Source organism: Megascapheus bottae, chromosome 1 (genome assembly GCF_031878675.1).
Source record: "Megascapheus bottae isolate mThoBot1 chromosome 1, mThoBot2.hap1, whole genome shotgun sequence".
NCBI classification, from domain to species: domain Eukaryota; kingdom Metazoa; phylum Chordata; class Mammalia; order Rodentia; family Geomyidae; genus Megascapheus; species Megascapheus bottae.
Genome location: NC_143509.1, coordinates 100,180,395 through 100,206,246, shown reverse-complemented (window position 1 = coordinate 100,206,246; position 25,852 = coordinate 100,180,395). Strand labels below are relative to the sequence as shown.

The following is a 25,852-nucleotide window of genomic DNA, read 5'->3' as shown; positions in this document are numbered from 1 at the left end:
TTATCGGCTCAGATGGGGTCCCATCAACTTTTTGCCCCGGCCAGCTTGAACTGAGATCTCTGTGAGTAGGATTACAGCACTGCATCCAACCCCCATTTTTTTTTCTTTTAACTTAAAAAAGCAAGATATGCAGGTCTGGTTGTCAGTATAGTGCACAGCGAGCGCCGCTGTCCTATCGATGAATAATCCCCATTTCTCAGAGTTCCTACTCCTGCCCACCCGATCATCCACCCGGGGGGCAGAGCGCTGCACCAGTCACCCTGTGCATGTCACGCCATGCCGGTCGTGCTGCACTAGTCACGCTCGTTGTGTTAGCAGCTTCAGCCACGGAGCCTCATGTTGGGAAGCACTTTTCTGTTGTGGAATTAGCCTCTGAATGTTCAGAAACGTTACTAAGCCCGGGTGGACGGCAGCAGCACGGCTGGCCTGTGGCTGAGCCAGAGCCCCTGCGTGTGTGCCTGGGCTCCAGCATCAGCTTCTAACGGGCCTGTGTTTCAGGGCGGGGACCGAACGCCTGGCTGAGTCCCGTCGGATGTGCCCTTTCCACTCTGCTCATCTCCATCCCTCTGCGGTCCCAGCTGGGGCAGAGGATTCCCTTTGTCCAGCACCTGATGTCCCTGGCCGTGGTGGAGGCCGTGCGGTCCGTGCCCAAGTATCAGGTACGTACGGCACACTTCCTCTACGGCTTCCGAGCCTGTGGGGCTTGGCTGGCCTGGTGTGGAGTGTATGTCGGCACCAAAAGGCTCTTGGGGGTTTGTTTTGTCTTGCTTTTTGTTTTTGTTTGTTTGTGTTTGCCACTACTAGAGCTTGAACTCAGTACCTTGCATTCTTTTCTGTTGTTGTGGTTGGTTGTGGGGCTTGAACTCTGGGCCTGGGCGCTGTCCCTGAGCTCTTCAGCTCAAGGCTAGTGCTCTACCGTGTTGAGCAGCGGCACACTTCCCAGGGCCTTGCATTCTTGCTAGGCTTTTTCCATTCAGGGCTGACACTCCACCTCTCGAGCCACACCTTCACTTAAGGGTTTTTGCTGGTTAACTGGAGATGAGCATCTCTTGGATTTGTGCACCCAGGCCGGCCTCAAACTGCATCCACTTCCTGAATAGCTGGGATTCCCGCTGAGTCAGCGGCACCCTGCAGGTGACAGGGTTAAATGAAATGAGCCTGTCTGTCATGGTCATGGCTTTGACTTTTTACCTTGAGCCTGCTAGTTCAGTTAGTGTGCATCCTCTGAGCTCCTGCAGTGTGCAGGGGCCGTGGCAGGCGGGACTCAGGCCCGGAGAGGGGAAGCTTTGCCCCCACGGTGCCCCTGGAAGCAGCTGGCAGCTGCAGCCCACACTTCCTGTCCTTTTCACGTACAGGTGAGCCTCACTGCTGTGGTGTGACGTTTGTTTTGAACATAGCGCAGTCAGCCCACATCGGCCAGCTACGTTTTATTTTCACATAGGGTCTCACACTTTTGTCCAGACCTGCCTCAGACCTCGGTGCTCCTACCTCCACCTCCTGGGAAGCTGGGATTACATTTCCAGATCGCTCTCTGCATCCTGTGTGTGGACTCACCCTTTGAGGCCTCGCTCCAGTGTCCTTCCCTGAATTCCCCAGCTAAGACTTCACTGTAGGTTGCTTTGAAGCAGAGCTGTATGAGCCCTGTTCTGTTTCCCTCAAGTTCCCTTCGAAGAGAAGTTTCTTTGAAGGCATGATTCCTTTTATCTATTGGTCCCCCACCCGCACCCCTGCCCCAGCTACTATCTGCGTTCTTTATATGTCCAGTGATTGTAGCATCTGTTGGAATAAATGATGGAGGAAAGGACAATGAAGTGCATGGGCTTCTTGCAGGGAGAGAACCCTGACAGCCTCTCCTCCTACCTTGAACTTGGTGGAAACTCTAGCATCTTCAGAACATGATCTTATTGATGAGAAACAAATAGGCACAATGGAAAATACCGAGTTTATGTTAAAAATGTTCTAGAACATGTCTCTTACCTTCTAGCCCCATCAGGTACTTGGTCCCCCCAAAATGATTAGCTGTGTGAATGGAGGGGCGCGGGGCATACAAGGCCCATCCATGTTGGGTTAGTAATTCTGTTCCTCCTCCTTCTCGCTGGATGACTTCATCAGGTCTCTCTGTGCCCTGGGATTGCTCTATTAATGCACAGATTTTCTTTTAGGATATCAACTTACGAGTGAAATGGCCCAACGATATTTATTACAGTGACCTCATGAAGATTGGTGGAGTTCTGGTTAACTCAACACTTCTGGGAGAAACATTTTACATTCTTATTGGTAAGTTTTTAGATTAATACAAGAACAAAAACCAAAATGGTGTGTGCATGTCTGCCGGGAGGAGCAGGTGATGGTGTGAAGAGAGGAACTGAATGGTGAAAGCTCTTCAGGGGTCTGCATTTCCTGTCTGTGGCCATGGAAAACACCACATGGATGACCAAGAAAACAAGTGTTTTCTTCCACTTTTCTCCTGAAATGGAGAAATAAACATTTAATGAACCATTTTACAAGAAGAAAAGAAAGCTAATTTTGAACATAGCTCTGCTACCGGCTTGATATTGCGGCTTGGGAGATTGCCCTATTTTAGCCTTCCAGAGCTGCCCGGCTGACCGTGGCTGCTGACGAGGTGGGGTGAAGACTCCACGCTGCCACACAGTCCATGCAGATCAGACAAGGAAGGACTGGGGGTGGCCTTAGAAGTTCATGGGTCCCTGGTTATCAGCAGCCAGCCTCCCCCAAAGACCACACAATCAGAACCAGACAGAAACACACGATAGTGTGTTAGAAGTGACAGCTGAAGAACACAAGGCACACTTCTTTTTTTTTTTTTTTTTGGCCAGTCCCAGGCTTGAACTCAGGGCCTGAGCACTGTCCTTGGGCTTTCCCAAGGCTAGAGCTCTACCACTTGAACCACAGCACCATTTCCAGCTTTTTCTATGTATGTGGTACTGAGGAATCGAACCCAGGTCTTCATGCATGCTAGGCAAGCACTCTACCACCAGGTCACACTCTTGGCCCCAAGGCTCATGTTTCTGTCTCTGCTTCTAATTGGCATATGACTGGACAGGCTTCCCTTTCCTCTTTCTTCCCTGTTCTTTTTGTTTTTGTTGTTTTGTTTTTGGTGCTGGTCGTGGGGCTTGAACTCTGAGCATGAGTGCTATCTCGTAGCTTTTTTTCTTACGGCTGGTTGGTGCTCTACGTAATCCACAGCTCTACTTCTGACTCTTTGGTGGCTAATTAGAGATAACGGTCTCATGGACTTTCCTGCCTGGACTGGTTCCAGTAACCAGCTTCCTGAGTAAATAGAATTACAGGTGTGAGCTACCAGCTGCTACTGTCTTTAAATGGATAGTTGGGCTAGATGTAGATTCCTAAAGAGTATGGACAAATATTGAGACCTATGGATGGATTTGGGGAGCTAAGCAACTTTGTCAATGATGGGGAAGATTAAAATCTTAGGTCTCCTTGGTATGTGGAATACAAGAGTGATGACTCTATACTTGGGTATTCAAGGTCATTGATATGATCTTGGAGATATAAATATATATTATATACACTTATATAACTATAAGCATAAACATATGAAATATATATTCTATAGACACTGATATACTATATAGATCAGTATGTATCTATGACATACAAACTCTCAGTATAATTTTAATTTTGTTCTCAAATTTATGTGCCAGTAATTGCATATAGAGATTCCATTCTTGAACACTTATTTATTAAACTTGACATTTGAAATATGATGTTAAAAAATCAGTGTTAATCTTGAAATTAAAAAAAAATTTTAGGGCTGTTAGGGGCTGGTGAACTCAGAGCCTGAGTGCTGTCCCTGAGCTTGTTTCGCTTATGGCTAGCACTCTTCAAGCCACAGCCCTATTTCCAGCTTTTTCTGGGTATGTGGTACTGAGGAATCAAACCCAGGGCTTCATGCATGCTATGCAAGCACTCTATCACAAAGCCAAACTCCAGGCCAGCTGGTGAATCTTTAAACAGAGTTGCTGGCAGAGTTTCTCTGGTCAATGGAAGGATGAAACCCAAGGGGATGTATTCCATATTGATGTGGACTTTTAGATAGCTGAATGCAGAGGAGAATTTGCAGTATTATATAGCAGTCAGTTGAATGCCTTGCTTTTGGCAGGCATTCAGATGTTTATATGTTATTGAAGAAATAAAGCAAATGAGCTACTGTAAGGAAATGTTTGCCACTGGTGTACTTCCATGTTTCTTCAGATATACTTATGTTGCTTTGTATTTTTATAAGGTATTAGTGTGTGTGTGTGTGTGTGTGTGTGTGTGTGTGTGTGTGTGTGTGTGTGTTAGCCCTGAGGCTTGAACTAAGGGTCTGGGAGCTGTCCCTCAGCTTTTTGCTCAAAGCTGGCATTCTACCACTTGAGCCACAGCTTCACTTCTGGCTTTTTTGCTGGTTAATTGGAAATAAGAGTCTCATGGACTTTCCTGCTCAGGCTGGCTTTGAACTGCAATCCTCAGATCTCAGCATCCTGAGTAGCTGGGATTACAGGCATGGGCCATCTATTTTAAAATGTATTTTTCCCATTATATCTGAATACTTCCTTTTATATATTGAAAATGACTAACACTTACAGAAGCCTGTCACTGCACATGCTGCTGTTGTGACTTGTGCCAAGATTTTCTCCATAGAAGAAGGGAAACCATGACAGCCTTGCAGCCTACTTCTTGCAGTCTTTCAGACCCTGAGGTGGGCGGGGCCCGCTGCAGAGGTCAGCCATGCTCTGATGAGCGTGATGAGTTACCAGTCCCATGAAGCCTGTGCACACGCCCCTGTGGCACACTCTTACAGCAGTGTCTTGTCAGTACCCAGGCTTCCAAGGAAAGAGTACTAAGAGATGCATTCAGGAGATGTGCTAGGACCAAGGCTCAAAGTCTCGGAGCCCAGAGTTGACTCATTAAGCCTTGGATCAAATTCTTGTCTTCAAGCTTGTGTTCTGTCATTCAAATAGGAAAAAAAAACATCATGTTTTATATCAGCTTGGGGCAGAGCTACAGTTCTTGGTTTGGGCTATAGGAGCAGTCTTTAATTCAAAAACACCAAGAGGTTCTGTATAATTCCACTGCCTGTGGCTTGCCCCTCTTCCCCCAACCAACTTCTTTGTGGGAAGGTGGAGATGGCCCTGCCTTGAACAAGAACAATAAAGGGGGCCGGGAGTTTGGCCTAGTGGTAGAATGCCTGCCTAGCATGTACGAAGACCCAGGTTCGATTCCTCAGTACCATATACATAGAAAAAGCCAGAAGTGGTGCTGAGGCTCAAGTGGTAGAGCTCTAGCCTTGAGAAAGTCCAAGGACAGTGCTCAGACCCTGAACTCAAGCCCAGGACTGGCAAAAAAAAAAAAAAAAAAAAAGAATAATTAAGGAAGGGCAGAAAGGAAGGTATGTTACTCTCTCAATGGCTAGAAATGTGGGCAAGGAAGCAGTTAAGTTTGCAATCAGAGCTGGAACTTGGGAGCTGAGGATGTAGGTCAGTGGTACAGTGCTTGCCTAGAACCGTACAAGATGCTGGGTTCAATCCCAGCACCTCAAAACACCGACAGCAGCAAGCTGTAGCTTTTCACAGGGTGTGAGGTGGACTGTGTGACGCCTCTGAAATGTCAGGTTGCTCATTCTCACTTGTGTGTGCGCACGTGCAGGCTTCGGATTCAACGTGACCAATAGTAACCCTACCATCTGCATCAACGACCTCATCGCAGAACACAACAAGCAGCACGAGGCGGGGCTGGAGCCCTTCAGAGCCGACTGCCTCATCGCCAGGGCCGTGACGGCGCTGGAGAAGCTGGTCCACGCCTTCCAGGAGGAGGGACCCCAGGGCGTCCTTCCCCTCTATTACAAATACTGGTTGCACAGGTTGGTGCTTGCTTAGTCTTCGTTCTTTTACTTTTCCTTTGTTAAATTTTTAAATTTCCTTTGTTAAGTCAGCAGTGTCTTAAAATGAAGGACTGAGGGATAGAGCAGTGACGAGAGAGGGGGGGCGGACAGAGAGAAGACAGACAGACAGACAGACAGAGAGCATTGAGTGAGAAAGCGCCCATCCTGGGGCTTGAACTCAGGGCCCGAATGCTGTTCATGAGATTTTTCACTCAAGGCTACTGCTCTCCTTTCAGCTTCTTGGTGGTTAATTAGAAATGAGAATTTCACAGACTTGCCTGCTTGGGCTGGCTTTCAACCTGTGATTCTCAGATTTAAGCCTTCTGAGTAGCTAGGATTATAAGTGTGAACCCCTGGTACCCAGCTGAATAATTATTTTCACCTCCATGATGGAGAAGCCAAATGGACACCATTAGATGATGTCACTGTCTTGGATTTTTAGAGGCTAGTGACAGGACAGTGGTTTTGTAGGATACACATTTTCAGGAGACACATACTAAAATATTTAAGCAAGAAGTGTCAAAATAACTGAGAATGGTGGCACGTACCTATAATCCTAGCGATTCAGGAGGCACTGACAGGAGGGCAATGCGTTCGCAATTAGAACCTATCTCAAAACCAAAATACAATTCTGGGTTCCATTCTCAGTGCTGCAAAAAAAAAGAAGGCCAAAGATAAGGTAGGAGGGAGTGAGAAAGAGACCATTTTGGTTCCTGAAACATGTTTAAATGATGATGACAAGAAAGAAAGCAAATAAAGTATTATTTGGTGAGAGTTCAAATGAAGAAAACATGAACTTTATTGTACTCTTTACACTTATCTGTAGGTTTGAGTGGCTTACAAATCTACTTACCTACTTTGAAAACTGTTAAGGATATAACTTCTCAGGTACACATGGGAAAGCTTCAAAGATTTAAAAAAAAAAAAAGGCAGCATCACAGTGAGTTTATTCTCCTTTTGGTGGATGCAAAGCAGCTTCTTCTACAAGATAAAACATTTCCTTTCAGCTCAGCCTCCCTGCCCCCCGTCTCAGCTAAACACCTGGAGTATTTTTATTATTATTACGTTGTTATTAAGACAGTTCTCTTAGATGACTCCTGTGGCTCACACCTATAATTCTAGCTACTCAGGAGGCTGAGATCTGAGGATCATGGTTTGAATCCACCACAGGCTAGGAAGCTCAAGAAACTCTTTATCTCCAATTAACCACCAAAAGCCCGAAGTGGAGCTGTGGCCTAAGTAATAGAGCACTGGCCCTGAGCATAACATGTTCCGGGACTGCACCCAGGTCCTGAGTTCAAACCCAGTACAAACACCAAAACCAAACAATTCCCATAAAGCAGTTGAAGTCCAGTGTGAAGCTGGGCTGCAGGTGGTCTCAGCCCCTGGCTGCAGGCTCTCGGGCCCTCTGCGGTGAGTAATCACTCTGCTGCTTGTCCCCAGTGCCTTTCAGTGACATAACCAGTGACCCCGTGTTCTTGATTTCCAGTGGTCAGCAAGTCCGGCTGGGAAGCACCGACGGGCCCCAGGTGTCCATCGTGGGCCTCGATGATTCCGGCTTCCTACAGGTCCTTCAGGAGGACGGCAGGATCGTGACAGTGCACCCTGACGGCAACTCCTTCGACATGCTGAGAAACCTCATCGTGCCTAAGCAGCGGTAGCCGTGCGCAGGCCTCCCACCCCGTGGGCGCCGGCTGCCTCCCCCGGATGCTGGCCCCGCTGGCCGTGAGCTCCACGTGCAGCAGGCATTCTGCTTCTTGCACCCTCTCCAGCTGGAGCTGGAAAGCTAACGGAGAGCCGTGAATCTCTTCTTTGTGCCATTCGTTAACTCGTTTTCTTCTATTTTTCCTGGGTTTTTAGGTTTGTTTTGCAGTTGTCATGTGTCAGGTGTTTGAAGATGGGTCTGATGGAGGGCTGACAGGTAGATGTAGTTTAGGGAAAGTCTCACCATAGGTGTAAACTGTTCCCTACCTTTGGGTTTGGGTTTGTGTTTATCGGGGGGATATTTTTTTAATTGTGGAGGTCGCCGGTGGGGCCTTCACCCTGCTATACTACTGAAAGGGAAAGTCCGAAGATTCGCCTATGCCAGGCCAGTGTGGCAGAGGCACGGCGCCGCCCTTGTGGCCATCCAGACAGGCGTCTTCCATCAGAACATGCGATAAACGCCGGGCGCAGTCCTTGCTTCTCTTGATGGCTAAGAAAGAAGAGGAAAAAGGACTTCCAGAGTTCAGGCAGCTGCGAAGGCTGGCTGCGTGAACGCTGAGCAAGTCCACACCCTCCCGTGTTCCGAGGAGAGCCTCATGTGTCTGCTGGAAGCAGGGTGATGCTTGGACCCCAACACCTGACACGCAGGGAGACAGCCTCAGCCCAGCTCTCCACGAGGAACGTGGGGCAGCGTGGCATGGGAGCCACTACAGAGACAGCAGATGGCAGCCGTGAGGAGTGCCAGTGGTGTGAAGGGGGTGCGTGGTGTGCAGCGTGTGTGTCTGTGCCTGCCTGCGTGCGCATGTACGTGCTGCGTGTGAGTGCGTGCATTAATGTGTGCATTGCATCACACTGCCTGTGTGAGTGCAGTGCAAACCTGCGTGTGTTTGTGTGCGTGTGTGCGCCCGCGTGTGTGGCTTTAAAAGAAGACATTGGAAACCTGACGGGCTGGATGTCTCTGACAGAACAAAGCAAAGGAAGCCGCTGCACATGTGCGGTTGCCAGATGCGGGCCCTGCCCGCTCTGTGCAAGCGCGTGTGCACGCTTGCCATGGTGCCCTGACTTCCGGCCTTCTGAGGCGGGTGCCGCCCGGGCCCCTTCTCCCTCCGCCGGCCTCCGTGGCCCCTGAGCTCTGCACAGAATCCCCGCATTGAGAACCAGGACTTACGTAGTCAGGCTAATTCTAGAAAATTGTGGTTTCAGTATAAAATCTGCCTGCCTTTCAGCCAGGCACGGAGAGCCACAGGAAGCAAGGAGTAACATGGGCCCTGGGCCGTGGGGCACACCACCGACGTGTGGTTTTTGGAAATGGAACTTTAAAAGGACTTCAAAAGTTTTTTGTTTTTTTTCCCAAATCAGGCTTCAATTGGAACCTTTTATTTCTCCCTGTTCCTCCCCTCCCCCCAAAAAATCCACTTCTTCATACCCAGATCTTGGTTTGGAATTAGCAAAGTTGAAGTAAGAGCCTGCAGAAGCCTCATCACCAAGGCCGTCCGGCAGGGTCCACCTCTCTGGCTTTGTAACAGAAGGCACGACATCTTTCGGCGCCATCGTTTGATTTTTGGGGGGGGGGGTATGTAATGAAAAACATGCTATGTTTTGTTTAAGCTGGAGGTCTATCCCGGAAGGTTCTGCATTGGGGGAAAATGGTATCATTTTAATTTCCATTCTGGGAATGAAAAGGAATGCAGTGTGGCCATTTCGGGGTGGCAGGGGTGCTGCAGCAGGCTCGCTGTTGAGCCCTGTGCAGCGGCAGACTTTGTAAGGGTGTCCTTGCTTGGACTAGCACCCGGTTGTCTTGAGGGAAATGTGATGTTTCCTGGACACCTGGACTTTCCTCACGTGAACCAAAGACCCTTCAGTCTGCATGATGGAATGTAGGCATTGCACAGATGGGAGTCTGTCTGCCTGTTGTGCCACCCCCACACTGCAGTGGGGTGAGGGGGGTTGTTGATTGTGGACCCCGAATCTCATCTCTCAAGGAACTTTAAGGTCTTAAGGGAAACTTTGCCTTCTCATAATCTTTCAAATGTGGCCTCTAAACTCAGGACCTGTGTGCACTTTTCAAAGTTTGGATTATTCCTGTTTGAAGGCTCTCATTGCTGTGTTGGGAACAGGTAAGCCCCTCCTCTCCCCCCAACTCAAATAGGACACAGCAATAACTGGGTTTCCTGTGCCCCAAGGCTGGGAGTGGGGGCCCTAGCAGGGAGGAAAGCTGCAGGATTGCTGTTCTCTGGAGCTCATTGCAGAACACCTGTGACCTGCCCTGAGAGCATGTCCTTGATATGGGCGGGGTAGGGTGCAGGGAGGAATCCTGATGAGCCAGGAAGAGCTGCCGGCCTCACCCACAGCTCCAGAATGCCAGTGGGGGCTGCAGGGACCTCCCCCTCACCGCTGGATTTGTTCTGCAGACAGGCATCACTGTAGTCTTTGGGATAAATGAAAATGTAAACCTTTGCCTTTTTTTTTAAGGCTTTTCAAAGAATCATCTCTGAAAAGAATAACTTTAAACCAATGCCTTTAATGAAAAGCAAGTCTACCAAAATAAAATTTTTCTCTATGATTTGGGCTCATTCCTGTTTTTGCCACACATTTGCTTCTTAAGATGTGCAAATGTATTCTCTTTACAAAATAAAAACATTTTGCATAATAAGAAATGAGTATGTATTTCTAAGTATTGAGAAGCCTATGCTTTGCAGTTTGGGTGCTTTGTTTAAAAAGATTTTATTTTAGAGGGTAAAGGTTAGCCCAACCCCAAAGTAAAAACAAACCTTTTAACTGAGATGGGAAATTCAATCACCTGTTCTGTCAATATTTTTTCCCTTGAGGATTTCTCTTATTCTTTTGTGAAAATGGCTAACTTTTGTTAAAAGTGTCTTTGAACCAAGATTTGAACCTTCTAGATCCTACTGATTGGCGTTCAGAAACAACTTTAGCCATGCATTTTAGATAACCTTGGGACTATTACTGTAGAGCTACTGTATGGAATTTATTTGAAACATGGTTTTGATTCTGTTGTATGGGTATCAGCCACAGCCTACCTCAACTGTCTCAACAGGACCAGTGAATGAGAATTTGAGCAGACTGGAACCCACCCCCAACACCCCCCCCCACACACACACACCCTGGATGCAGAGAGGAAACCGTGGGCTGGCTGGCTGGTACTTTGAAAAGGTTGGAAGAGTGGGGGTGGAAGAATCCAAGTCCTACAGATTTCCTCCGAGCCCTCCATACCCTTCACACTGAGCTATGAATGGAATGGCTTTTCTAGAAAAGGGCTTCCAGGAAACATAAAGGAATTCCTTTCCCTGGGAGGCCCGAAGCAAACTTGAATTGGGCTTAGGTCTCAAATCCCTTTGATTTAGCATTTTTGTCAACATGGTACATGCTAGGGCCCACTACCATTTTCTTTTCTTTCTTTTTTTTTTTTGTGTGTGAAAGAGGGGCATGTTTATTGAAGGGCTCCCTTTTCCCTGACAGCTTTACCAAAGTCAAGAAAGGTGAGCCTGGCTTGGATGTGCAGAATCTTCAAGGTAAAGGTAACAACATAGGTAACTGCAACTTTGCCTTGAGCCCCTGGCCTCCACATGGTGGGCTTGCTTTTGCCTTTTCTATCTTCACAGTTCTAAGCAAACTGTAATGCTTATTCACACAGGGAAGACTTCACCGGTACACATTTTTTCCAATACACTTGTGCACTTGCTTCAGTCTATTTACATTTTCATTTTAAATCTGTAACAGAGGGGCTGGTAGTGTGGCCTAGTGATAAGAGTGCTTGCCTAGCACGCACAACCCCCAGGGTTCAATTCCTTGGTACCACATCCACAGAAAGTGGAAGTGGTGCTGTGGCTCAAGTGGTAGAGTGCTAGCCTTGAGAAAACTCAAGGACAGTGCCCAGGCCCTGAGTTCAAGCTCCGGGACTGGTAAAATAAAAAAAATAAAAATTGATAACAGAGTCATGAGTTGTTTGCTTTCTTTTTTCCCCTTCAGTAGCCTTTACTATTCTAAAGTGCTCTACAAGTAGCTTTACCTTTGTGAACAATGCCACCAGGTAGAAGCTAAGAGGCTTTGCAGAATTTTATTGAAAAATGTTGATGTGTCTCACTAGTCAAACTTACACCTTCCAATAATCGTGACTTAATTATGAAAATCATGATCACAGAGCAAACCACAGCGTACTGGCGGTGTGCCCACCCCCACAGGACGACCAGGCAGGTGTGTCCCTCCGCTCAGTCCTTTTCACGATGACACACATTCCTAACTTAGCCAGCTCCACCCTCCTGTAGGGAGGCCCTGGCTCCCTGAGGGGGGTAACGAGCAGCTCACCCGGAGAACACTTAATAAGGTTATGCTTCCATTCTAGAAGGCTGAGTTAAAATCACCTCTTTTCCTTCAAAACAGTGGATGGAGATAGTTTCTTAAACCTGTTTTGTTTAGGTTCAGTGTTTGTAGTGTGGAACAAATACTGCAAACCAAGGTTCTGGTTCAAGAAATCTATCGAGGTTAGATAAGTTTTTCATGGTGACATTTTTTCTTAACGAAAAAAAAAGTCATCAAAATGAAACAAGTAATGGAAGTTTATTCTTATGTTTTAAACACTGCTGGTGCTTTAGAAGAGTCAGTTCACCTGATACACATGGTGACATGCTCGGAGGAAGCTCTCTTGCTCCGTAGAAAATGGCGACAGGTCTACATCATTTTCATTGCAGCCCCGATGCGTGTTTCTTGCCACAAGGTGCAGTCCATGGACGGTTTTCCATATTGCACATGCCATGTAACTATATTAGCACTACTTGCGACAGACGAAACACGAGCCTAGAGAATCACTTGTCTGTGGGGGCCTGGGCCACTTGCCATGTTATTTATTACACTGGACGAGACCCGTCGCATAAAACATCTGCCTATAGATATCTTCTCGCATTTAATGCTTATTCAATATATTCTCAAGGTGCTAAGTCCTGGTGTCCTCAGGAGCTCGTGGGGAGGGAGGGAAGCTTGCCGAGGGGAATTCAGATACTCACCTTCACTCCTGGCTTGCTGGCTTTTGTACCGAAGTATTAATATTCAAAATGAGATTTATGAGTGACTTCTAAAGACCAGGGGATGGGATCACATTTTGCCTTTAGGGAATCAGCAAAAAAAGGACTTCGGAGCCAGGTGCCGGTGGCTTCACTCCTGTAAAATACATCCCAGCTTCTCAGGAGGCTGAGAGCTGAGGATCAGGGTTTGAAGCCAGCCTGGGCAGGAAAGCCCATGAGACTCCTTTTATCTCCAATTAACCACCACAAAGCAAAAAAAAAAAAAAAAAGCAGAGCTGTGGTTTCAGGGGTAGAGCACTAGCCTTGAGTCATAAGAAGTCAGGGACAGTGCCCAGGCCCCGAGGTCAACCCCCAGGGCTGGCACCAAAACAAAAGGGCGGGGGGGGGGGGGGCGGTGTCTTCCTCCTCCAGAGGCGGCAGGACGCGGAGCCGGGTCGTGGGGAGGCCGGGCTGGGCGGTGGAGCTCCAGTAGCACAGCTGTCTCTGTATAAATTAACTCAGATCGCGCCTGTCCAGCCTGGCCCGCTCCGCCGGCTGCGCCCGGGGACCTGGGGACGCGGGGGGCCCGGCCCCGGGCGGTGGTGGCCGGGTGGGTGGGGAGGCGGGCCGGGCCCGTCACCTGCCGTTGGTGATGATGACCGAGGCGCCCAGGTAGTGCGGCCGCGGGGCGCCGGGCGGCGGGGCGGCGGCGGCGGCGGCCGGGTCGGGGTGCCGGGGCCGCAGCGCGCCGGGCGCGGGCTCGGAGCCGCAGGCCAGGCCGGGCGCGGAGGCCGCCGCGCCCCCCAGCGGCCCGCGCCGCGCCAGCACGCGGTGGTAGTTGAGCAGCACGAAGGGCAGCTGCGCGGGCTCGGGGGCCGGGGGCGCGCGGGCCGGGGGCGCGCGGGCCGGGAGCGCGCAGCAGTCCGGGGCCGCGCGAGCCAGGCCCAGCCGAGGCCCGTCCCGCGCCGCCGCGTCCCGGGCGGCCTGGCGCCCGGCCTTGGACGAGCACGGCGCTTCCTGGCCGTAGTGGCCGCAGCTCGGGAAGCTGGGGGGCGGCGCGGTGTCCTCGCCGAACCTGCGCGCGGCCGGGGCTGTGGAGACGGGCGGCACGTGAGGGGGGAAGAGGGGCGCAGAGCGGCCCGGCCTCCGCCCCCAGACCAGCCCACCCGCGGGCCCCCCCCCCCCGCGCTCCCTGCGCCCCAGACCAGCCCACCCTTGCCTTGGCCCCTCCCCTCGGGCGTCCGGGCTGCAGTGACACCAATGTCCTTGGGGCCACATTAAAGATTCAGGGCTGAGCACCAGAGGCCCTCGGTGTCATTCCAGCTACTCAGGAGGATGAGATCTGAAGACCAAAGCCACCCTGGGCGGGAAAATCTGTGAGTGGGGGGTGTGTGCGCGTGTGAGTGTGTCCCAGGCTTGAACTGAGTCCTTGTGCTTTCCATCCACGGAGCCATAGATGCCTCCAACCCTTCTGAGATTCTTAACTCCAACTAAGCACCCCAAAAAGCTGGAATTGGAGCTGTGGCCCAAGTGGTAGAGCACCTAACTTGGGTGGAAAAGAGACCGGTGTGGAGGCCCTGAGGTCAGTCTCCACCCTAGAGAGCAAAGGCCGGCTCACAGGTAAACGTGGGGCGTTTGGCATGTGTGGAATAAAGCCAGATGTGCTTTCAAAGTGACAGCACACATTTAGAACTTCAAACTCCGAGTCTTCTCATTAGCCAGCCCGCAGATTCAGGCATCTGTGGCGGAGCCCTTGGCCGCTGTCCTCCCCACTCTGGGCCAGCAGCCCCAGGCCACACTAGCTATCAGGGACCCTATGGGACATGTCACAGGCTCCAGCAGGGACCCATGACAGGCCCCGGTGGCTGGTATGGTGTTTGCCAATCTGCTACTTTGGAAAAGCGTGTCCTTCTCTTCACCAAGGTTAAACTTCAGCAATGACTGTCCATCTTCTCAGGCCCGGAGATGACAGGAGTCCCAGCCTCTGAAGACAGCTTTCCAAGGCGGAACAGGAGTTCCCAGAATTTGATTAGAAAGTTGAGCTCCACACACTTCAGAGAGAATAACAGAACACTCTCTCCAGGAAGTTCTCTGCCCAGTCCTCCCGTACATGGGCACTGGTGGGACTCTTTTCTCGGGCCCACTATCCTGACAGGACATTTACCCTCATGATAGCGACGACACCCACAGAGCGACTGCATGGCTTGGTCTGCGATGCAAGTGTTTGCAGGTCTGGAGAAGCAAGTATGACAGCTAACACTCTGTCCCGTCCTCTGCCAGGAGTCAGGCTGGCCTGCGCAGCAGAGGGCCCATGTAATGAGGAGGCCTGACCTGACGTCAAACAGCGTGCCACTTTTGAGCCACAGTGTCACTTCCAGTTTTTTTTTTTTTCTGGTGGTTAAAGAGTCTCATGGACTTTCCTGTCCAGCTCTTTTTATTTTTATATTACTGTGTGTGTGTGTGTGTGTGTGTGTGTGTCCATTCTGGGGCTTGAACTCGGAGCCTTGTGTTCTTACTTTGCTTTTTCACTCCTGGCTTTTTGCTGGTTAATTGGAGATGAGAGTCTCAGGATTTTTTCTGCCAGGCTGTATCACGTGGCAAACCCCAGCTCTGAGCCTCCTGAGTAGCTAGGATTCAAGGCGTGAACCCTCAGCTCCCACCAGTAAGAATGGCCTCTTGTCTTCACTTTGGAATGAAGTAAAAGAAATGTAAGTCCGTGGCTGGGCTTCAGAGGGCAGTGCTGTGACGGCCAGATTCTAGGGAGTGGACAGGCCAGGCTCACAGGAAGGATGGACACTCAGGCTCTCTTCCTCCCTGTGCTGTCACTCAGGTCTGAGACACGAGTGGCCGGCCACCCAGTCCCCTCTCTCGTGAAGGATGAAAGGAAAGCTTGGACGCAAGCCTCAGACAGAAGCAGGAAATTTGCCCAGAGTGTGAGGCCTCTTTCCCCACCAGCCACCCGCAGCCCTGTCCTGAGGCCCCACGCCACCCCTGCTCCTCTGGGCTCCTGGATGCCAACAGGACTCACCTTCATAGTTGGGCACGAGGCTGTGCCGGGCTGCGTTCACAGGAGGCTCGGGGAGGTTTTTGGCTGGGGACGGGCTGCTAGGCACTAGGGGATTGGCATAGTGCCACTGGCACTCGCCACTGGCTGGCAGTGTGCTGAGGAGAAAGCGCGCCACGTCACACGGGGACCCTTGGGGCTGCCCGAACTTGGCTGGCAACACTGGCCTTTTGCTGCTGAAGACGTGCGAGTCCAGAGGGAAGGGTCCGTAGTGGTAGGAGAGGGGCAGGCTGCAGGACGGCGCGTACAGAAGATCTCCGCCTTCTGAATAGAGCTGCTGTTCTGGGGCAGCCCCCGCGGCGGCAGGGGGGCTCGTCCTCCAGCTTCCTAGCTGGCTGCATTCCAGTTTGTCCATTTGGAACGAGCCGCATTGCTGTATGGCAGGGAAGACAGACGAGGGCGCGGGGTGAGCTGCCTTCTGGGGCCGCAGTTCCCCATTTAACGAGGCCAAAGCCCATGCCTTGGCTGTCCCTCTGCCAGGCGCTGGGTGCAGAGCTTGCCACCCTGAACTGACCCTATACCTGGCACATGTGGCCACTCGCTGACTTCCTCAGTCACAAACTACTCACAAAAAAAGCATTTTTTAAAGTTTTCATCTTTTTTTTTTCTTTTGAATCAGTCCTGGGGCTTGAACTCACAGCCCGGGCACTATTCCTTAGCTGGAACTTGGAGCGCTTGTGATCCACAGCTTACTGATGGTTAATTAGAGACTAGAATCTTACAGACTTTCCCACCCAGGCTGGCTTTGAACAATAATCCTCAGATCTCAGCCTCTGAGTAGCTAGGATTACAGGTGTGAGCCATCAAGCACCCGGCTCGACCTTGTGCTCTTGCCTGGCTAATACTCTACTACTTAAGCCATACCTCTAGCCTAGCTTTTTGCTGGTTCACTGGAGTCTCGTAGATTGGAGACTTGTCTAGGATTACGGGTTGAATCATCAGTGCCCAGCCTTTTTCTAACTGACTCATTTACTTGCTGTTACTCTCATGGACCACTACTCTGTGGCCAGGACATCCCCACTAAGTGTCAGGGTCATCCTTCGGAACAGGGTCAGGTGTCCTGGGGCCTGGGAAGCGATGGCACCCCCCTCCTTGCCGCAGGACAGGGTCGTTACCTGTGGGGGGTAAGGGTTTGTTCTCAGCTTTGTCTTCATCTTGGAACTTTTGGGTTTAGCTAATTTCCTGGTTTCTTGTGAGGTAGGCAAGGCGGTCCGCCAAGAGTCCTGGGGCTTGGAAGTGGACACCTGATCCAGCGACAGGTGAAGCTCCTTGTATTCAACATCCCTGAAAGCGAGGGCTGGGAGTCAACGTGGGCAAGGGCTCCAGAAGCCTGGCTTGGCTGGTGGAAGTCCTGGAGTTCCAGGACCCTGCCCACGCATACCCCCAGGTGGGCCCTGTCTGGTGGGGATGACAGCTTTGTGCCACTTCATCCAAGGCTTTCCCGGAGAGCCTGGCCAGGCTAGCCACACAGAAGGAAAGAGCAGAAACGTCATACACCGAGTGCTCCTGGAGCCTAGCACTTCCCAGGAAGCACAGGGTGGGTGGAGCTGTCAGGGTTCAGCTCACCTGCCTTCCTCCCCCAGGGTCATTTTGGGGAGCACCTCTGCCCGGACAAGCCAAGTCAGCCAAGTCATGCACGGAAAGAGAGTCCCCCCCACAATGCCACGGTGTCTAGTTGTCCAAGAAAAGGAGCTAGTCTTCTCCTGGAAAGGTTTGGGTTTTGTTTTACCAAAATAATGTCCCAAATGTGTAGGGATCAATCAGTGATGCTTGAAAGAATCTAGAGCACAAATCATCACTGAGGCCAAGGCCAGGGGGGCGAGGCAATTTCCTAGAGACGTTAGTGTGTAGGGAACATACATTCTTGGAAACGTCTCTGTCCTGTTGTTTCCAGTGGCCTTCAAAGTATCTGTGCCTGAGCCAGGCACTGCTGTGGATGTCTATAATATTGGCACGCAGGAAAACCACAAGTTCAAGGCCAACCTGGGTTATATAACAAGACCTTGTCTTCAAAAGGAAAACATGGACTTGATCTTCTGGAAGTTTTAAAGATTCAAATACTCGGCATCATTTGCAACAAGGGAGACAAGAAGACAGGAGGAGATGGCAGACGCTGTTCGCTGCTCTAGGTGACGGGGGGCCGGGGGCCGAGTGTTCCCTGATGGGGGCCTGGTAGGAGGGGCCTGTTGCAGGCCATGCCCCTGACCTAAGGCATGCCCAGGTCTCAGCTCTGTCCAATCCCCACCCCTGCCCAGTTCTGGCCATCACCACTGCACATACACAATAGTTGGGACCTTCCCAAACTACCAGATTGTTCAAACAAAACAAAACAAGGAGACAAATGAAGAGTTTCGGGGAGGGGGGGAGTGGGAGAGTGCAAGAGAGCGAGATGGGGACATGGCGTTGCTGAAGCAATGCGATGGGGGGTGAGTGGGAGGAGAGAGCGGGAGAGAAACAAATAGGGCTGACTTACGTGAGGACATAATTGACACTCACGATGCAGTGGGGGCGGGACGAGCGGCTGTTGTGCACCACTGTGGCGTAGCTCTGCACCCACACCCAGCCGCCCAGCTTGGACAGCAGCCGGTAGTACTTGGTGGTGACCTGGCCTTTCACTAGCACTGCAAACACAAGGTGACACAGGTGAGGCCCTGGGGGGCTTACAGAGGAGGTGGGCCTGGCTTCGTGCTCTCCCCCTCCACACACACACTCATCCATGGAGAACCTCTCACACTAAGAACTCTGATTTACTTTCTAGTTTCCAAAATGCCAAGAGGGTCTGAGATGTGGATCAGGTGGTAGAGCGCCAGCAAATGAAAGAAAGCAGCAGCAGATACTGAGTCTGAATCTCAGTCTTAACCAGAGAACGAAAAAGGGGGTGGGAGTGGGGGAAGGGAGAGAGAGAATAGAAATTCCAGTTGAGAGTTGGGTAATTTTCTTCCCAGTCACCCCCTGGCCGTTCCTTTACGGCTCTTACAGAGAAGATTCAGGACACAGTTCCTGAAACCTGGGTCCAGGAGCTCATCTTGTATGCGTGGGTGCAAACTTGGGTCTACTGAACACCTCCCCCAAAGCCTCAGTCCACCATATGCCATGACCCCCTCACAGGTCTCAGGCTGGCAGGTAGAGGAGGCCCGGAGGGAGCAGGTGGGCAGTGGAGAGGAAGAAGTTGAGTACAGTCACTCAGGGCCATGTCTCTCCCCTCTCCGATGTTCTGGGGTTTGAACTCAGTGCCTCACACTTGCTAGGTACGTGATGTACCACTGAGTCACACTGCAAGGCCTGAGAGCGGTCAGTGGGACTGAAGCCTGTGTGTATATGTGTGCACGCGTGTGTCTGCTGTGCCCGGTTTTTTCTAGTTACGTCTTTTCTTCACATTGTATCATACGCAGTTTCCAGAATGTTACAAGTTCCATCTTTCTAACCGTGTTTTCAGCCTATTTACCATGCTGCCTCGCTCCACCTCCATAATTCCAGCAAGTTCTCCACATCTCTGCAATAGCTTAGAATGTGTGATCATTTATTGCCAACTCCCATCTTCTTCCTCAGCACCTGGCAGCCATGACTCTGCTTCTGGCACCTAGGAACTTATTTTTTCTGCACATATAACCCACTCCCCATCCACCCAGCCAATCAATCTTGAACAAACAACTAGCCAGCCCGGACCTCAGCCCCCTCACTTGTAAGAAGAGAACAACTGCAAGGCCCACACTGGGCTGTTATTGTGAAGGTTCATCAGGGCCAACTGTGACCTCTACGCCTGGCAGCATTTGCGCAGCTCCTCGGATGAGGACCACAGATTTGCCCTTTTTTTTTTTTTCTCTTACAACTGCATTCTTCTATTGCTCACAACCATCTCCCAAACACCTATCCAGGATCATTTTAAGCTGGAAAAAAAATGAAACCAGTTTATTCCAAGTGTTTCCATTATCAAAATGTATACACTGCAGAACTGTGTCGCCTGATGTGGCGACCCAGCTACAAACACAGCCCTGAAACCTCTCCGGGTCTCCCAGGGATGAAATCCGATCTGCTGAGTCTCATGTCTTCCCTCCTGTTACCCTTAATTAACTGCCCCAGATGACCCCAGCCAGCCAGCTGGGAAGAGCAGTGAGGAGGGTGACAGGTGGAGGTGTTCCTGCCAGCACTAGGTTCTGGCTGCTCTGGCATCTCAAGCATCATAGCCTACGATGGTTGTGGGTTCACTGCCACTGTCCCTTAGCGGCTCCGCTCATGGCTGACACTCTACCACGTGAACAATAGCTCTACATGTAGCATTTTGCTGATTAATGGGAGATGAGAGTCTCATAGACTTTTCCTCCTTGGGTTGGCTTTGAACCACCATCCTCAACTTTTAGCCTTCCTAGCAGTTAGAAATATAGGTGTGAGCCATTGCTGCCTGGCTAGCCTGGTGTTCTAAGGCCACTTTGGTGCAGAAATCCTAGGTAAAGTGAGTTGGCCCTGCAAAAGCTCCCATGAGCCCAGGCCCTAATCCCACTACGGGGGCAGTGACTACTTGGTAAAAAGAATGCTCTGCTGGATGCTGGTGGCTCAGGCCTGTAATCTTAGCAACTTCAGAGGCTGAGCTCTGCAGATCATAGTTCAAAGCCAGCCAGAGCAAGAAAATCTCCAAACTCTTATGTCAAATTAACTACCAAAAAAGCCAGAATGGTTGTATGGCTTAAATGATGGAGAGCTAGTTACCCTTCAGCCAAAAAGGCTGAGGGACAATGGGAAGAGAGAGAGAGAGAGAGAGAGAGAGAGAGAGAGAGAGAGAGAGAGAGAGAGAGAGAGAGAGAGAGGGAGAGGAGAGAGAGGATAGAAAAAGGAGAGGAGAGAGGGAGGAAGGGAGGAGAGAGAGGAGATGGGGAAGAGAGAGGGGGAGAAGAGAGCCTGGGTAGAGGCTGACCACTGCACTGATGCCGGGTGCAGCAAGCTAGGCTCGTCACCAGGGGCTTCTCACCCTCGCTAAGGTCAGAGCCACAGACAGCAATGGCGTCTCCACAGCCACTTTCCTCTTTCATGGACTTGCTGATTCCAGCTCATGTGGGGGGAAAAAATAAGCTGCACCCACTGAGTTTCTAGACCCTCGTACTTTTTTCCTGAGCATCTCTTCAGCCTGGATGCAGCTTTCCTTGGCTATCATGTCTGGAAACGACCAAGTTCCCATGGGACAAGACACACAAGTGGTTTACTGTGTCCACCTCAGGAGGCCTCTGAGCTCACCGCCGGGGTCAGTGAAGGGCTAACACCAGGTAAGGCAGTGTAGTGAGGGCCTGTGAGGACTCCGGCCCCTCCCCCGCCCCGCACACCCCCAGCTGGGCCCTCTTGCTAGTGGCCTTGAGAGGTCACCCACTAAGCCCCCACGCTGCTCACTCCTCTAGCCAGGCAGGGTAAGACCCACAGAAATCAAAACAACCATTTTCAATTCCATAAACTCGCCCATCTCTGCACTTACATTTCCCCCTTCCGGTCCTACCGTGAAGGACACGTCTTCCGGGGCCCTGCTTGAATCTCTGCCCTGCGCGCCCAGGCTGTGGAGTGGGAGCCCTCACCTGCGCTCTCTAAGTTTCGCTGTCCTCCCTTCCAGAATGTTCTATGGATGTGCGGCACTCCACATCCTCTCAGGCCTGCAGAGCACCCCCTTTGTCCCTTCTCCCCCAACACTGGCCCACTCATGTCTCGCAAATACATACTTCTCTACACGACACACTGTTGCTGCAAGAACCATTTCTAGGTCCCCTAATGGAGCCAGCGACCTGCAGCTCCCCCAGACCCACTCCCCCACGAGAGTCCACTCTCCAGAATGCCTCATGTGTGTGCAAGACTGTCCAGGGGCCAGATGTCCATTCACCCCAAAGTCCTGGCTGCTATGGGGCTCGGCCCAGGGTCTCTTGGGGGTGATACCGTGTTCTCGGGTCTGCTGTCCACACCCAAACCAGGACAACAAAACTGCTAGTTGAACACCTAGAGCCTCCGCCACCGAGGATCCCAGCCCTGGCCTTCTTTTGAGGGCCTCCCCTGAATGCCCAACAGAACGGGGCTCAGTGGCTCAATTCTGCTAAGGTTTGGACTCTGCCACCTCTGGGTTGGCAACTGTAGGCAAACAGACAGCCCTGCCTCCTGGGCCTCATGATCCTCGAGGACAAAGGAAGATGAAGAACGCGAGGATCCTGCTCTCGGGTTGATAATCTAGGAAGGGCTCTGCCAGTGTCCCCTCTGCTGCGATGCTACTTGCAAAGGGTGAGCAGCTTTCCTAGATAAGCCAGTGCTCCCGAGCCACGGTCTACAACCTGGAGCACTGCCGCAGCCCCATGCCTGCCAGTTCTCCTGAGCAGCTGCCTGTGGGCTTTTGAGACCTGGCAATGGGGGGCTGCTTCTCCAGGGGAGCCAGAAAGGCACACTGGCCTGTGGGATTCACAGGTATAACTGGAATAATTACGGCCCCGAGCAAAGGCTCCCTCTGCACCTGGCCCCCCACTGCCCCCAGATGCTGCTACTCACAGAGGTGGTGCGCGTAGCGGAGGTGAAACGTGTCGCAGCCGTGCACGTGGTGGTACAGCGTCTTCTCGATGAGGTCCTGTGGCTCGTAGCCCGTCAGCTCCGTCACCCTGGGGGGACCCCCGCTCTGTGAGTCACCCACGGAGTAGATCTGCCTTTCATTTAAACTAATATTGGTTTTGCCAACTAATCAAGTGCTAAAAGACTGGGGGGCGGGGGGAGCTGTTGATTTTGGAAATGGAGACGTGATCTTTTTTATAAGAAGCAAGTCTTTGAACTCTGGCTCTGGGCAGAGTTGTGTGTGCAGGAATTCTCCACCGCCGCTGGCTGGGGGCCTGTCTGGAAGGCAGAGCGGGCAGCCTTCGTCCAGGGTCAGCGTAGCTGAGCTCCCTCAGGCTGTAACTGCAACACTGGACAGAGCTGTCACCGTGAGCAAGAACTTACAGGAAGTGCACAGCAACCGTCCTCGGTGAGCCTGCTTTTTCATTCTGCTAAAATTTACCGCCTTAGTTGTAAACTTCAGTCGTCTTAACTACATCCTCGGCGGTGTGATTATCATGCCAAGCTTTGCCATCACACAAAGAACAAGGCTCACGCAGGAGCCCCTGACTCCCCAGCTCTCTCGCGGTGCCCTGGTCTCCTCTGGCCAATCCCCCACCCCTTTTCTTCTTCTGCCAGTGCTGGGGCTCAAACTCAGAGACCAGGTACTATCCCTTAGCTCATTCACTCAAAGATGACATTTCTACCACTTGAGCTACAGTTCTACTTCTGGCTTTTTAGAGGTTAATTGGAGATAAGAGTTTCAGGAACTTTGCTGGCTTCAAACTATGGTCCTCTGATCGCAGCCTCCCGAGTTGCTAGGATTATAGGCATGAGCCACTAATGCCAGGAGTTCCTTTAATCAACTTTCTGTCCCATTTGTCTATTTTAGACGCATCGTCTAAGTAGAAGGACCCACACAAGCCTCCAGGTTCTGATGCACACTGTGGGAGACTCGTGTTCTCCAACAGCCTAGAAACAAATGCTAGGGTGGTGAGCACTGTTAAAGTACAGTAGCAAAGAGTTTACCAGGGAAAGAGCAAGTAAGGGCCACCAAGAATGAGCAGCAAGACCCAGAACGTGGTTGCTTCCCTCATGGTCCTGGGCTTGTTGCTTTGCGTTGTCCCTAACCCCCTTTTGCTCCTCCCACAGGGCAATTTTTCCAGATCCTGCCTGTGCATTTGAAGCAGCCACGCCGCTCCCCAGGAGGCAGCTGCAGGATGGTGGGCTGGCATGCCCAGCTATCTGAGGCTTTCATCTCTGACTTCAGACACAGCATCGCCTATTCATGTCTGTCACATGTGTCAGATTTCCTCCTGCTCTGCCTCCTCCTCCTCCTCCTTCTCCTTCTCCATCTCCTTCTTCTTCTTCTTCCTCCTCCTCCTCCTCTTCTTCTTCTTCTTCTTCCCCTTCCCCCTCCTCTTCCTCCTCCTCCTCCCCGTCCGTCCGTCCTTCCTTCCTTCCTTCCTTCCTTCCTTCCTTCCTTCCTTCCTTCCTTCCTTCCTTCCTTCCTTCTTCTTCTTCCTCCTCCTCCTCCTTCTGCCAGTCTGGATCTTGAACTCAGCTCCCGGGCACCGTCCTTGAGCTTTCTCAAGGCTAGCACTCTACCACTTGAGCCACAGCACCACTTCCAGCTTTGTGTATGTGGAACTGAGGACCTGAACCCTAGCTTCGTGCATGCTAGACAAGCACTCTACCACTAGGCCAAACTCCTGGCCCTGGGATTTCATTCTTTTCACGGCTGAATACTATTGTTTCATGGCGAGGCCTCACCTTGCCTGTTGCTTGTCTCATCATCTATTGGCACACACGCTACATGAAACACTGTTGCTCGTGTTTTTTTTGTACCAGTACTGGGCCTCCAGGCTCTTCACTTAGCTTTTTTTGTTCAAGGCTGGCATTCTACCACTTGAGCCATACCTCTATGTCCCATTTTTTGCTAGTTAACTGGAGATAAGAGTCTCACGGAGTTTTCTTCCCAGGCTGACTTTGAACCACAATCCTTAGATCTCAGCCTTCTGAGTAGCTAGGATTACAGGCGCAAACCACCTGTGTCAACTTAGACTGAACACTGTCAATGAGCACAGTTGGCCTCTGGCCCCTCCAGCTGGCTGGTCCCCATGATGAGAAATGTGGGGTGACTGGACAAGGCTTGATCCTCATATCAGTGGGGGATTACTGGAGATCCCCAAGACACCGGAATAACAACTGAGGGCACCGTGCAAGACGGCAGACCACAAGCTCTCTAGGAAAATGGAAGCTTTTCCTGGCATTTCGGTGTCACAACCCCTTTATCCACATGCAGACATATTAATTTCGTACTTCATCCGTTTGAAGTGCTCTGCTCCTGGCCCTGACATGCTCTGTACATGTAACAATGGCTTCCTTTCTCAGGCTTGGGCACATGCAGAAGTGGCCCTTAATCATCTTGGTGACAGATATTCAGGACAGATGGAGAGGGACAAGGGACTCCAAAGGAGGTGAGGATACGAGGAGAAGTCAGATTTGGGGGACAGACAGGCAGATGGGGTGGGGGGCGGGAAGGGTGACAAGTCCTGGCTCCCCAGATATGAAATGTGGGCTGTGACCGCGCCAGGAAACCACCTCACTGGCGTTCTAACCCACTGCCTTTCTGCCTGGGCATGGGTGATAGGTAAACTGCTGAGAGCCTGGAATGTCCTGCCTGGTGACACAGCCATTCTGTGTGTCCTATTTGGTGACACGATCATTCATGTGTCCTGTCTGGTGACACCGTAATTCCATGGTGCTCCTCCAGTGAGTGGATAGACCTCAGGAGAGGGGAAGGGGTTTGTGCTGGCCCCCAAATGAAGTGTAATTGAGTGGAAAATCGAGTGAAATTGAGTTTTCTGGTCCCCTTGAAAGGAAGCCAAGGCCCTTCCACAGTGCAGGGGTGGGGAGGGCGGGGAGGGGCTCCAGCCCTCTACAGAACAAGGTCTTCAGTGTGTAACCACCTCAGCAGCATAGGCTTTAGCTGTCTCATCAAAGGACACGCAGACATCACCACTCAGGTTCACAGTGACTACCCCGAGGCCCCCATGTCAGGCTATGTGGAGTGCATAGGAGTCCGGAACATGCTCAGGGGGGCTGTGTTGGCCCCTAAAGCCCCTATCCTCACTCCTGTGGGTAGGGCTCTGGACCTCTAGCCCAACCTCCATTGTGGCTTCTGATGTGGGGGCATGGTGACTTCTCTGCACCGACCTGACTGGCTACTGCTACCCCAGCCCCTGATCTTGAGGCCTGGACAAAGCCCGGGGTGGCTGCGAAGGCTTCCGGTCACACAGCTGACCCTCCTCAGTCCCTCCTGTAGGACAGGCCAACAGGCTTTGCTAGAAGTTTCCTGATACTCAGCACTCAGACTGCAGGGCTGGGAAGTCTCCTTCTCTTCCACCGGTTACCTCTGAGGTGCAGTGCCCCCTAGGGGCTCTCAAAGGTCAGGCCTAAGGCAGCTCTGGGCCGCTGCCTGGCTGCTGAGCCCCTTCATTTCCAAGTGGGTTGGGCTGAATGACTGGGAGAGACCTCAGATCTGTTCCTGGAAGACACCTCCTCTTTCCTCTTCTAGAGAATTCATTGGGGTTGGGGAGTTCCTTGAATGAACAGAGA

The 25,852-nt window shown here is 51.4% G+C and overlaps 2 protein-coding genes across 2 annotated transcripts in view; one reads left to right on the top strand and one right to left on the bottom strand.

The window, feature by feature from the left end:
* The window catches only part of Hlcs (holocarboxylase synthetase), a 135,497-nt gene extending 126,621 nt beyond the window's left edge, over nucleotides 1-8,876 (top strand). The window contains exons 7-10 of the mRNA XM_090349223.1: nucleotides 499-659; nucleotides 2,163-2,277; nucleotides 5,671-5,884; nucleotides 7,395-8,876. Of these exons, the coding sequence (XP_090205349.1) occupies nucleotides 499-659; nucleotides 2,163-2,277; nucleotides 5,671-5,884; nucleotides 7,395-7,566 (662 nt within the window). The 3' untranslated portion in view covers nucleotides 7,567-8,876. The remainder of the gene's footprint in view (nucleotides 1-498; nucleotides 660-2,162; nucleotides 2,278-5,670; nucleotides 5,885-7,394) is intronic.
* Nucleotides 8,877-13,263: 4,387 nt separating this feature from the next.
* Sim2 (SIM bHLH transcription factor 2) overlaps nucleotides 13,264-25,852 on the bottom strand; it is a 35,956-nt gene continuing 23,367 nt past the window's right edge. The window contains exons 7-11 of the mRNA XM_090333729.1: nucleotides 22,196-22,302; nucleotides 18,165-18,312; nucleotides 16,807-16,975; nucleotides 15,656-16,064; nucleotides 13,264-13,718 (exon numbers count right to left, since the gene is read on the bottom strand). Of these exons, the coding sequence (XP_090189855.1) occupies nucleotides 13,264-13,718; nucleotides 15,656-16,064; nucleotides 16,807-16,975; nucleotides 18,165-18,312; nucleotides 22,196-22,302 (1,288 nt within the window). The remainder of the gene's footprint in view (nucleotides 13,719-15,655; nucleotides 16,065-16,806; nucleotides 16,976-18,164; nucleotides 18,313-22,195; nucleotides 22,303-25,852) is intronic.